At 37.8% G+C, this 13,948-nt stretch overlaps 1 protein-coding gene and 1 long non-coding RNA gene across 15 annotated transcripts in view; one reads left to right on the forward strand and one right to left on the reverse strand.

Annotated features, from left to right (window-relative positions):
- On the reverse strand, positions 1–5,633 carry LOC117676394 (uncharacterized). The gene is made up of 3 exons (XR_004594418.3): positions 5,540–5,633; positions 4,321–4,358; positions 1–2,898 (listed from the first exon to the last, which is right to left on the reverse strand). It is a non-coding gene; the product is annotated as an uncharacterized LOC117676394 (long non-coding RNA).
- The window catches only part of PNPLA4 (patatin like domain 4, phospholipase and triacylglycerol lipase), a 23,240-nt gene continuing 14,898 nt past the window's right edge, over positions 5,607–13,948 (forward strand). For 3 of the 14 annotated variants that reach the window (XM_060686669.2, XM_034435787.3, XM_087871453.1), the window contains exons 1-3: positions 6,952–7,191; positions 8,656–8,844; positions 11,277–11,400. In XM_060686669.2, the coding sequence (XP_060542652.1) occupies positions 7,075–7,191; positions 8,656–8,844; positions 11,277–11,400 (430 nt within the window). In that variant the 5' untranslated portion in view covers positions 6,952–7,074. Of the gene's footprint in view, positions 5,734–6,877; positions 7,192–8,627; positions 8,845–11,276; positions 11,401–13,948 lie in introns of those variants that run through there. The other 11 variants (XM_034435803.2, XM_087871458.1, XM_034435794.3 and 8 more) reach the window with 11 other exon arrangements.

Here is a 13,948-nt window from a genome sequence, read left to right on the forward strand (position 1 = left end):
TTTTTTTTTTTACTTTAATTTTTATTACAAGGCCAACTTTGTCATATTAGATATCGAGCCGACCTCTTTTTGCAACAGATTTTGGAACATCCTTAATATCCAATAACTTATCAATATTGTCATGTGCCTTAAAATAGTTTATTTCATCATGAAATGAGTTTCAGGTAGTCTTAATTGAATAACTACTCATTTGGTGACTGGCTGAAGTTATAGTGGCATTGGATGAGGGTGATTACATCAGGTCCTCATGGTTGTAGCCGTTGTAGCACCGTTCTGGTCCTGTGATCATGATTTGGGCATTTGGCAAACAGCTCACAATTATACCATTGCAGCATTCCATACTCACATCGCCGCCATTTGAAACCTTCCTTGCTGGCTTCTGACAAGTGAAGTCAATGAGGAAGCCAGCAGAGAAAGTCACAAAAGGTGATCACATAATTGCAAGACACTGCAATTGTGCCGGACTTACCTAATGAGAGCAACTAGGTCTCCCACAACTGCCATCATGTTAATGCAGTCATGTGTCATCACACCACACAACATTGCTTAGCAACAGAATTGCTGATCACTTTACCATTGTTAAGTGAGGACTATGCATATGGAGTTTTGACTCAGATTCTAAATCGTTTGAGTTTTTGCTTCAGCATAATCATGTTATTTCATGGAGTGAAATTATTTATTTATAATATCCTATAACTGCTTTTATTTATAATATAAACAATAACTTAATATAACACTTGTCACTATTTATGTTTTGTAGGACCTCAGCATTACACTTTCATTATGTTACAGTTATTTCAAGTGGGAAAACAAAGGCCTGTAAAAGAAATTTGTGCATTGTTGACCCAAGGGCAATTACTGGGTCCACCCCAGGGGTGAAATGCTCAGCTGATTGTCCGAACTTTTTTTTTTTTTTTTACTTTTTAAGCATTTTTTTACTACTGGTTCGGGCAAATAGGTAGTAAAAAAAATGCTTTAAAAAAGTAAAAAAAAAAAAAGGCTCAGACAATCACGGGGCACAGCACAACATTTAACATTTAAATATCCTGCTAGGTTCAATTAAGGTGCTGATGACCTTCACTGATAAAGTCTCACTTAATTTTTTTCTCTCACAACTGTTTTTGATTTTCTTGAGTACCAGCTTTATGTCACGAAACAAAATTTCTATATTAGCCATCTTCAGATGCATTCTAGATGTATTAATTAGACAATAATCCTCACTGGTGTTGTTAGATGAGGATGTAAATATTAGTCTAACATAATAGGAAGGCACTATATTTAGAAAATATGGCTTTAAATCAATTGCTGTTAGGCTGTGAAGGAAGTCTTTACGAGATTCTTAGTGCTGCCTTATCAGCATTCTGGATTAAATAAAAACATGTCTGCTATTTTGCCTGTCACACATTTTGCTTGTTTTCATTTGTGATAGTTTTAGGTAAAGCTAACTGCTTCATATATCTATAAGTTGCAAACAAGTTTCAAATGGAATATAAATGTATTCTTGTTGAATCTTAGTTTTTTTTTGAAACAGATGGTATACGGGATGGTAGAATTTTTTTCATGTTGGTTTCACTGCTATCTTTAATGTGGGATACAGGAAATCCACATTAATTAGTATTTGCATTATAAAAGAAGTAGCAGGCAATTGAACTGCTATAAAACAAATAACAATTAAATTTAAATTTACAGAGGAGACTGTGAAATAATTGTTTGTTGTTTGCAGATTTTATTGAACTCTTGAATATTCTGTTAATGTAACCTTACGATAAAAGCAGAATTAGTTCATCTAGTCATATTATCTTGGAGGGACTGACTTGCAAGTTTCTGTTAATATAACTGTCAGGGTTCCAAGTAAGAGCCCATAGGAAATCATGACTCCAAGGCAGGGTTCCTCAAAGTATAGATTTATTAAGCATGTCAATATGACACAGCTGACTGAAGCAGTTGGCGTGAGCTTAAATGGTCTCTGGGAGATGGTAGAGGACAGGAAGGCCTCGAGGAAAGTTGTCCATGGGGTCGCAATGGGTCGGACACTACTTCGCAACTAACAACAACAATTGGCACAGCTGATGAAAACCCAAATCTGAAGTTCCCCGGGTTTTCCCCAGTCAGTTCAAAATCCAAAGTTCTTCCCCACATTACACACAACCATCACATGCCCCAATCAGGTCTCTCTCCTCATTCCTCCCTTTCAAGTCCCTCCAGGTGCTGGTGAGAGTGTCCTTGGTTCCCAGAAGAAAGAATGTTATTTTGGCTACATATCCCCCGCAGCTATCTCTACTCCCCCCTCCTTTCCCAAAGCTCCAGCGAGCCTCGCTGTGGCAACCCTAAAGATGCTCCAAAGATGGCTCCAAGATTGACAATAACCTTATAATAAAGTAGAATTAGTTCATCTAGTTGTATTTCCTGTCTGGTTTACCTAAGAGGGCTGATATCAATTTTGCAAGTACAAACTTCCTGCCACCACTTTTAACTTAGGGCGGATGCTTCCTAAATTTCTGTCTCTGAATGTTAGCTCCTTGGGGGCCCCTTCCTATCTTGTCTGATTTTTTTTCATAGGCACCATATCTTTCTCCCATCCCCCAAGGTCATCCACACATTCAATTTCAAATGTAGACTTAAACTAATTAAATAATAAAACACTGCATGATATGTAGAAGTATACTCTAATAATCTAGTTCTGAGGGGTTTTTTTTCTTCTTAAAAAGTACACATAGTATATTTCTCAACAGTATATCTCAACAACAGATTAGATTTGCTCATTTTTTAGCAGAAAGTGTAAACAAAATTGTTTCAAGATTAAATTGCAAACCAAATTTTACACATTTATTCCAAAACTTGGGAATGTCCTTTCAATCTATGAACTAGGAAGGTTTCCTTTGTCTGGTGTCTTTCCACCTAAAAGAGAAAAAAAAAAGGTGTTGCATTTCTACATTCTACTTTAACAGAAGTGTTTAATGAAGATTTTTTGAATAGATTTCTGTCATTTTCACAAAAAAATCAGATCAGACAGCATCTTTTTAAACAAATGTTATTAATGTATATAGCACACGCCTTTTGATGAAATTTGGAAATCAGGAAATATGCTCCCAGTCTGATTTTCTATCATCATAGACTAACATGGCTCTTTTCCTGCAATGGCTTTATTTTCATGAGAAAAAGTTCAGGATCTTATTGTTACGAATACGGATCTCTTTGTTTTATAAATATAGATGCTAAGATTTCACAGCTATCTTGGACTACAGAAATTATTATCTGTGCTTGGGTTGTATGACATTGTCAAGGTGGTGATCTAATTGATCTAATTGCTTTAACTCATCATCACCAAAATCCAAAAGTTTTTTTCATGGGGTAAGGGAAGCATCGACTGCTGAGAAAGTTTTTAATATGGTTTCTTAAATCCAATAGTTAATTGGCTGATTGAGTTGGCCTGGAGGACTATGTTTTGTTTAATTCCTAAATAATTTATAATTATTAATGGTGGTGTCATTAGCTTTGTTAAAGTGTTTAACTGGTTTTAAAATCTTTTACTGGTGCTAATAGGAAATGGATTATACTAACAGAAGCTTTGAATGAAAATCTGTTATGTCCAGATGAAACTTCCAATCCTGGACTCCTTTTGATAATTTTTTATTATTCAGATTTTTGAAAAAGATGCAATGGTTTACATTTGTGTGTGTGTGAGAGAGAAAGAGTGAGAGTGCGTGAGAGAGCTGTATTCCAATAGTAATTTTAATTGTATTGGCATTACATGTTGTCTCTCTGTACCTCTGTCTCTCTCTGTCTCTCGGTCTCTCTCTCTCTCTCTCACACACACACACACAAGGTAAGCATACATCTTGAGTTAATAGCAATAGCAATTAGACTTATATACCTCCTCACAGTGTTTTTACAGCTCTCTAGAAGCAGTTTACAGAGTCAGCATATTGCCCCCAACAATCTGGGTCCTCATTTTATCCACCTTGGAAGGATGGAAGGCTGAGTCAATCTTGAGCCTGATGAGATTTGAACTGCTAAATTGCAGGCAGCCAACAGGCAGCAGAAGTCATTTCAATCATTTGAAATTTGCAGAAGGCATTCTCTGCTTTTCTTTAACTTGTTTTAATGACAAAAAGGGCAAAGAAAAAGACCTAGAAAAAAAATACATTTAATTTTTGAATGCTATTTTGCTTGTGAGTTAAATTTCATGTCCTTTTTCTTCCTTTTCTACTTTCTCCTTTGTTATATTATTCATTCATTCTAGTTAGATATGCTCCTCCACTCAACCACACCACACCTCTACTTTTTTAATTAGTTTGATGAAATAAAACAAATTATTACCTGGATTCAGGGCAAGTCATTTGTAAGACAATTTCAGCCTGTGAAAATATATTGGGAAAGTGATTGTAAAAATATGAGTGTGGACAAGTGAGGATCCAAATTGAATTTGGGGTAGTTCCATGCTTCAAAGATGTATTAATCACTGCTTGGAATGAGAAAGCAATAATGGCTTATACACACATAAACACAAAGAAATGGCAGAGGAAAAAAATCACTTAGTGTTTACAATATACATTAGCAATCTTATTTTCTTTCCACACTATATCCACATGATTTACTGTATCTACTCAGTGTATATTTAAAGCATTCTCATGTGTTTACAATACACAATAATTGAGTTAATTTAAATATTTCCACAAGTCTCATTTTCAAGGCTTGCTGTGTCAGTACAAACTTTCTTTTTTGTGCTGTAAGAATTAATAGCTAAGCCGACTTTATCTTCACCTCTGATTCTCTTGGGAATCTAAAGCTATCTTGTGGTTTTAACAAAAGACTGAAAAGTGCCAGTGTCTTTTTTGTTGTTTTATTTCCAGAATGCTACAGTTTTCTCCATTTGAAAAATAAAGGCAAATACCTTGAAAATTTATTAAGCTTTTCTATAAGAATTGTAGAACTCTGGTTAAGCTTCAGCCACTGTCAGGATCTTATAGATTAAGAGGAGTCAAACATTTTGAACAAGTGAACATAGATGGAGGTCACTTGCAGTTATGATCCACCACCAGATGATGAAATTTATTACATGTTTATGCTTCGCCACTCGGATTATCCTATTGTACATTTGCTTTTTAGTAGGCTGGCAAAGACGGTTATAAATATATCTTCTGGGACTCTCTATGGGGACATGTAAATTTTCATTTATACATTTTTTAATATAAATACTAATATAAACAAACCAGTTATTACAGCTTCTTACTCCTTACATGTTAACAATGTCATCAACAAATATTAAATGTTCAGACTACCAGATCTGGGTTGGATTTAGCAACCTGTAGTATCATACGGGTCTTTATTTTGTTGGCGACTAGACGTTGTCCGCAAGCAAGCCTAATACCTCTTGTATTGATAGCCTGCTGCATCTTCCTCCTGCTTCAAATTTTCCCTTTCCACCCAACCGCAGCAGCTCACACGGCTGATTTACACTTGAGAAAAAGTGAGAATCTCTCGCGAACTGATAAAAAGAATTAATTTAATATAGTAATAATTAATGTAAGAAACCCACTTGCGAAAGCCCAGCGAGAGTGGAATAGAAACAAACTTTTCCTTTCGTGCGGGGTCTGTCTCTTTAAGAAAGACGCGGTAGCTGTGTGGAATCAGCCGTCCGCATTAAGGTAAACTGAGGGCATGAAAAGCAAGACGCGGCTTTCCTTGGAGGAAGAAAAGAGGCGAAGAGGCGGAAGAGAGGAGTAAGCGGAGGTATATTATGGAAGTTCTGTTCTTTGCCTTGCACTCCGCCAAGTGCTGAAATTGAAAAATGCGGATTCAAGCCTTTTTCTTAGCTTGGCTACGTTTCTTCGAAATTGATCCATTTAATCCTTTCAGCTCCGAATAAGTTTCTCGGGATAAAATAAGATGCTAAAATAGATATTTTATATATATTTTATAATATATATATTATAACCCCTTTGGTCAGTCGGTCGGGACTCGTTTGGAGATTTGACCTGTTGCTTGGGACTCGCTTGGAGATTAACGTCGCCATTTATCATCAGGCTGTGTTTGCAGAGACGAGCATTTCGGCTTCTGAATATTGCCACCCTTTTCTGTCTCTTGTTCAGACGTTCAGGGCCCTCTGGTGTTGGTCATTCCGTGCTAGCTGTCTGTATGGAAGGAGGACCCTTCCCCAGTGAGTCCTGGCTTTTAAATTGCTAGATTATGCTAGTTCTCTAAAGAGAGAGCCCAATTATTTATGTTTGTGCAGCAGGAAACAGTTGAGTTTTATGTCACCTTAAAGGCCAGCACCGTTATCCTAAAATAATTCCATTGAATGCAATTCATTTGGTGGAGTGGACTTGTCAAAAGAGGATTAGTACTCTTATAAAATGAACAAAGGTGAATTAATAGTTTATAAAGGGGAAAAGTTGCTGAGATACAGCTGAATCTTTTCCCATTGCTCCTCCCTTATAATGGCTTTAATAGGCTGGAAGCTTTGGTTTAAAGTGTATGAAAAGCTGTAGCAACATAAAAGGAATCTTAAAATTTAGAGACATGACCTTTCAGCATTGATTCTGCAGTATTTGAGCAGAGTAAAATTCACCTTTTGAGTCCAGCTGGGAAACTGGGAAGCCCCATTGAAGATTACTGCCAAATAAGATGGTTGTTCAGCCTGCGGTTTGCCAGTTTTATAGCAGGCCCGATCAATATGGTAGTGATGATTTAAATTCACTTACTTGACCAAGCTCATTAGATTTATTATTCTCGCACAAAAGCGCTGGGCTGTTTAGCTGAAAAAGTGATAAATTATAATGCCTTAAATCTCTGGACTGTTGGTTCAGTCTTTGTCCTTGTTAGTAATGCCTTAATAACCAATTGTGAGTGACACTAATGGCTGCTCCTCTGTTCCAGATTGAGGCATCTTGGCCTCAAATTCTTTACTGCTCTATTTTTTCTGTTGAATAAGTAAGGGAAAGCCAAAACAGACATGTTGACTACAGGGAAGAAAAATTGGTGCTTTATCTGATTATACCAACTGAAATTTCGAACAGTGGCAAACTGGAGGCTCCAATACTTCCTCATCGAGCAACAGAGGTTACATGTGCTATGTCTTTAAAATATGTATCGGATTATACTGTAATCAAAAATAAGAAATCCACACACTTGCAAACTGGCTCCTGTCTAGAAGTGAAATGTGGTTATATTGCCACTTCCCCAAGCCAGGTTAGTTGAATCAAAACTGGGTTAGTTTTTTGCAAATAGTTTAGTTTTATTCTTAGCTATATAGCAAAACAGCAATATACAAATTTTAAATAAAACTTGGAAAATTAGAAGACTAATCTAATAGAAATCAAGAATAAATAAATAATAGGCATGTTTTCCTAACGTTGCATTTTGGTACAACAGCAAATATCACTTCTTATGCTGTTTTGAAAAGACTTGTGTTTTTTTTTAAACTGCTATAAGCAGGAATCTGATTAATAATGGTTTATCTCATTTTAATGTTTTGCTTGATAAACAGATAAAGGAGTTGACTGGGAGAAAAGGCAGCCTGAAGTTATGAAAGCTTAATATAACATTATTAAACATATATGCACTGGGTATCGAAAGTATAAATAGGCATTACCAACCTTGTTAGATCTGTTGTACTGGCAATAATTCTGATTTTTAAAGTGGAGCATATGACCTGTACTTCATAGAACTGAGGTGAATTGTTAAGGATATGGAAATATCCTTACTAGATTAAATTCCTTAATGCTTCTTTTCATGCTTCTTTTTAAGAGTAAAATGTGTTAAACTCTGTGAGGTTTACTTCAGAGAAGATAAGGTTTGAAATGTGCTTTATGTTTTTCTTAATGTTCATGATTCCTAGCCATGAAGTTTATGAGATAGTACTTGGATTTTCCCTCTGATTTGGTTTCTGAATAATGAATTGCAACAACCCTTTGCTGTCCTCACAGTTCACTAAGGAAACTTTTTTTAAAAAAAGCATTTCTGTTCTGCCAAAATCAGTTAATAAAATTGTTGTTCTGAAAGAAAAACTTAGTAATGAAATTAATAATATAAATGGTAGATCCTGCAATTTGTATGCATATATGTATGCATAACAAAATCCTCTTATGTTATGAGAAATGATAAAATTCCTACAAAGCCTATTTTTATTTAAAATCCTAATATTGGCATGACTAGGATATCTATTGCATTAAACTTATTATGATATTCTGAGCTTGATTTTTATAAAATTTTAAAATCTTGTTTTCATGGATATGCAACTTGTGTTTAAGGCATGGGGTTGAATCTTAAACATAATAAGGTTATTTTTAAAATGGGGTCATTCTTGAATGATACTAAGAGGCTTGGAGCTTCTGATCTTGGAACCCTTAATGTATATATTCTGCATTTCATATTTTCCTACACAATTAGTTCATTTTTGTTGTATCTAATTTACTGTAATTAATTACACAATTAGTTTGTTATACTATCTTGATAACCATTGTTTTATTTGATGAAGTCCTTGGTGTTCTCTGAGTTTGGTTGTTTGCTTGCAGATATTTTCTTAACCTGACCAGATAAATTTCAATTGTTTGTTGTTATCAGAAAACATCAAGAATGTTATGTTTGTATTCTTCCTGAATAACATTACTAACAATCCTTTTAAGTGCCTCAATCTTTTTTCCTGATGGGCAGCAAGATAAACTCTATAAACTGGACTCATTTAAAGGCATGTGGGCTACCAAGAGGATATATAGATCCCTAAGACAGAGGCTGCAATTGAAGCAAGATGGACTGCACAATTCTCTATGTAGACCCAAAAGTTTTGACAAATCTGATCAGTGTTATGTTTTACAAGCTTTTCATCTTTTACCCACATACAGTGTAAGTATTATTTCTTACCTTTATCTTCATGTGAAAAAATAGGAAACTTTAATTATATTCTACAAATTCTAAATGTCGTGTTAAATTTATTACTCTGTTTTCCCCAAAATAAGACATCCCCTGATAATAAGCCCAATTGGGCTTTTGAGCGCATGGCAATAAGGCCAAGCACTTATTTCAGGGTTCGAAAAAATATAAGACAGGGTCTTATTTTCGGGGAAACATGGTATGTTTTGAAGGCTTTTTGAAAAACTTTTAACGTGGCCTAATAAATGCATGCATTTAATTTTTGAATACATAGTATGCAAGGAGTCCTGTAGGAAGGGGAAATTACCATATATTTTTATTAATTTATATAAATAATCATGTGTGATAATTTATATAAATTAATGAGAAAACCTACTTTTCTAGAAAATGAATTATAAGAATATTCTTTGAAACCCATGTTTTATTTGGGGAAGCACCTCACAGGTACATGGAAATGAAAAAAAAATTCTTAAAGTGAAAATATTTCAAGATTGTCAGAATAGTTTGTGCTGTTTGATGGGATTTCATGGGATTGGTCTCTGTTTATGCAGCCTTAATCTTTTAATATGGACATATATAAAACATATATTCTCTGGATCATTGTCTATCTTTGTTTTTGTTTTTTTGGGTACATGGGGAAGCAATAACAAAAAAGTCCATAAGTTAATTACTTTGTCATTTCCAAACAATTCTACTACAATTCCTTAAAAACATTTCCTGAATGCAGAAGTTTAGAATAAAATATGAATATATATTTCAGGTGTACTCTTTGACCTCTCTGTGCCTTTTAATACTGTTGATTCTGTGGACACCTGAATTGGGTTCTTGAGATGGAAGTAAAAAGCATTATACTACAATTACTTATGCTCTACCTGTAGGGTTACTACTTCACAATTTAATGGCAATTATGATATGAAATACTGTAATTTACATGTATGAAGGCTCTGGGTATGTAACAAAGGTCCTTCTTTCCTTGTTAGATCACAGATAGAATTTATTCTATGTTTGGGCTGAGGCTAGGCAAATATGTCTACTCCAGATGAACATTGCTGTGAATGGGAAATTAATTTTGATGACAAGCTCTACTATCTTTTTAAAATAGTGTAAACTTTTCAAGACTTTTCAATTCTTGTTTCTAACAATAGCAGTGGGTAATCACCTGATCATTCAGAAAAAATATAATTTAGATTGCAATTGATAGGTGGGAAATGGTTCCATATATGGTTTAGGTTTAGGTTTATTTGATTTGTATACCGCCCTACTCCCGAAGGACTCAGGGCGGTGAACAGCCAATAATAAAATACATAAATACAAAAAATTTAAAAACCAGATAAAATCAAATTAAATCATTTTGGCCCAGACAGATTAAAACACCCCAATAATTTAAAAACAGATTAAAATTTACATATTTAAAAAGGGAAGAAATTAGGCCAAGCCCGCCTGATGGAATAAAAAGGTCTTCACAGCACGGCGGAAGGAGCGCAGATCCGGGATCCTCCGTATCTCCGGGGGGAGCTCATTCCAGATGGTAGGTGCCCCCACAGGGAAGGCTCTCCCCCTAGGGGCGCCAGTCGTCACTGTTTGGCTCACGGCACCCGGAGGAGTCCCTCTCTATGAGAGCGTACTGGCCGGTGGGAGGCTATTGGTGGTAGTAGGCGGTCCCGTAAATAACCAGGTCCTAAGCCATGGAGCGCTTTAAAGGTGGTAACCAAAACCTTGAAGCGCACCCGGAAGACCACCGGGAGCCAGTGCAGCTCATGCAGGAGAGGTGTTACATGGGAGCACCATGTCGCTCCCATGACCACCCGCGCGGCCGCACTCTGCGCCAGTTGGAGCCTCCGGGTGCTCCTCAAGGGGAGCCCCATGTAGAGAGCATTACAATAGTCCAGGCGGGAGGTGACGAGGGCATGAGTGACCATGCGTAACGAGTCCCGATCCAGAAAGGGACGCAACTGGCGAATCAGGCGAACCTGATAAAAAATCCTCCCGGTCACGGCCGTCAAGTGCTCTTCTAAAGACAGCCGTGAGTCCAGGAGGACACCCAAGTTGCGGGCCCTCTCTGTGGGGAGCAAAATCTCATCCCCAATTGTCAGTGATGGTACCAGCTGACTATATCGGGACATCGGAAACCACAGCCACTCGGTCTTGGATGGGTTGAGCCTGAGCCTGTTCCTCCCCATCCAGATCCGTACGGCCTCCAGGCACCGGGACATCACTTCAAGGGCATCGTTGGGGTGATCCGGGGTGGAGATGTACAGCTGGGTGTCGTCAGCGTACTGATATATAGGGATAAACCAAATCTATACTCTTACTTTTGGAAATTAGTGATTATTTTCTATTGGTAAAAATATGTGATCGCTTTTTAAATTTATTTTTTGGTATTAACTTTCTTATGATGTGCATAGGCATCCTCTCATAATACATGGTTCATAACGGATATGAAAAATAATCTCAATGTAACAGAAGGAAATAAAGTAAATAAGAACTCATCCAAGTCACTAGATGGTGGAAGACATCTTGAGATGGAAGGTATTAAGCACCCTTTTTCTTATAATTTTTTTAAAGTAGCATCTTATACACAATGTTTATCTCATTTGAATTTTCTGATCAGGCTGCCTTGAAATTGGGGTTTTAGGCGATCTCTTAAGAATGCTGAAATTGGTTATGGTTTAATGCTTCATTGGACTGGAAAATCAACTTTTGAAAGAAAAAATGTTTACAGGGTATGATTCATTAAAGAGTATTATTTATTAAATGTGTAGAGTATTCCTAGTAAACAGCTGTAGTGGAAGGTAAAAATAAACAGCTGTAGTGGAAGGTAAAAATAAAGCTTAAGTCTTTGTTCTTTTGAACAGGTCTTACTGTTAAAATGCTTCTGGGATTACACACACACACACACACACACACACACACACACACACATTTGCAAGTACATTTATTGGTTCTAATCTTGGCTTCCAATGAAAATTGGTTGCACCCCTTATAGAAGAGGCCTACCCAATCTTCATTTTCAGGTCACGATACAGCACGGAAACGGCATTGGTCGCGTTGGTTGATGATCTCTGGAGGGCTCGGGACAGAGGTTGCTCCTCTATCCTGGTCCTATTAGATCTCTCAGCGGCTTTTGATACCATCGACCATGGTATCTTACTGCACCGGCTGGAGGGGTTAGGAATAGGGGGCACCGTGCTTTGGTGGATCTCCTTCCTCTCTGACCATTCGCAGTTTGTGTTGGCAGGGGGGCAGAGGTCGACCTCGAGGCACCTTATTTGTGGGGTGCCGCAAGGGTCAGTCCTCTCACCCCTTCTGTTCAACATTTATGTAAAACCGCTAGGCGAGATCATCCGTGGTTTCGTGGTGAGTGTTCATCAGTATGCTGATGACACACAGCTATACATCTCTACCCCAGACCACCCCAATGATGCCCTTGCTGTGATGTCCCGTTGCCTGGAGGCCGTGCGGATCTGGATGGGGAGAAACAAGCTCAGACTCAACCCCTCCAAGACCGAGTGGCTGTGGTTTCCGGTGTCCCGGTATAGTCAGCTGGTACCATCACTGACAATTGGGGATGAGATCTTGCTCCCCACAGAGAGGGCCCGCAACTTGGGTGTCCTCCTGGATTCACGGCTATCTTTAGAAGATCATTTGACGGCCGTGGCCAGGGGTGCCTTTTATCAGGTTCGCCTGATCTTCCAGTTGCGTCCCTTTCTGGATTGGGACGCCTTGCGCACGGTCGCCCTAGTCACCTCCCGTATGGACTACTGTAATGTAATGCTCTCTACATGGGGCTCCCCTTAAAAAGCACCTGGAGGCTCTAACTGGTCCAGAATGTAGCCGCGCGGGTGATTATGGGCACAGCTCGTTGCGCCCATGTAACACCTCTCCTACGCGAGCTGCGCTGACTCCTGGTGGTCTTCTGGGTGCGATTCAAGGTGTTAGTTATCACCTTTAAAGCGCTCCATGGCTCAGGACCTGGGTATCTACGAGACCGTCTTTTGCCACCAATAGCCTCCCACCGACCAGTTCGTTCTCACAGGGAGGGACTACTTAGGGTACCGTCAGTCAAATTATGCCGACTGACGAGTCCCAGGGGGAGGGCCTTCTCTGTGAGGGCTCCAACCCTTTGGAATGAACTGCCCCCTCAGATACGAAATATCCCTGATCTCCATGCTTTCCGCCGTGCCCTCAAAACCCTGATGTTCCAACAGGCGGGGCTAAACATATGAACATGTGAATGTTTTTAAAATGTTATCTAATTTTAGGTTCTATTTAATTGGGCCAAACTATGTTATAATAATAATTTTAATTAGCAATTTTATGATGTTTGTGTATCTATATTTTTCTTGACTGTACACTGCCTTGAGTCCTACGGGAGAAAGGCGATATAGAAATATAATAAATAAATAAATAAATAAAAATAAATTTGACTTCTGCTTCTTTAAAATATAATATTTAGAACAACATCTTCTTTAGATGACATGAAATAAGCACAGAATAGCTTTATCATGTATTTAAAAAAGGAAAAAAAAATATAATGGGACTTATCATTGCGGCCCAGCCTTTTTCTAGTTCCATTTGTTTCTCGGTGTTGACATGGAATCTAGATATGATTATGAGCTGCGGTAGCACAGTGGTTAGAATGCAGTACTGCAGGCTACTTCTGCTGATCACTGGCTGCCAGCAGTTTGGCAATTCAGGTCTCACTGGCTCAAGGTTGACTCAGCCTTCCATCCTTCCAAGGTCGGTAAATGAGGACTGGGATTGTTGGGGGAAATATGCTGACTCTGTAAATGTCTTAGAGAGGGCTGTAAAGCACTGTGAAGCAGTATATAAGTCTAAGTGCTATTGCTATTATGCTATTGGTAGATCTTTTGAAAGTAGTGAGTACATCCCCTCTCAAGTATTCAGGATTTGAGAGTCTACCTGTGCATATTTTATTTACCTGACAATAGTTTGTTATTTCCATGATCTAAGTCTAAGATTATACTGGCATTTTTTCATCACAGAGCCATACTGTTGGTTTGGTTGACCACATCTCATTAAGTCTCTGAATGATTTATATGGTTTTGGCTTAGAG

This window comes from Pantherophis guttatus, chromosome 5, assembly GCF_059756535.1.
Source record: "Pantherophis guttatus breed Tessera chromosome 5, ASM5975653v1, whole genome shotgun sequence".
Lineage (NCBI taxonomy): Eukaryota > Metazoa > Chordata > Lepidosauria > Squamata > Colubridae > Pantherophis > Pantherophis guttatus.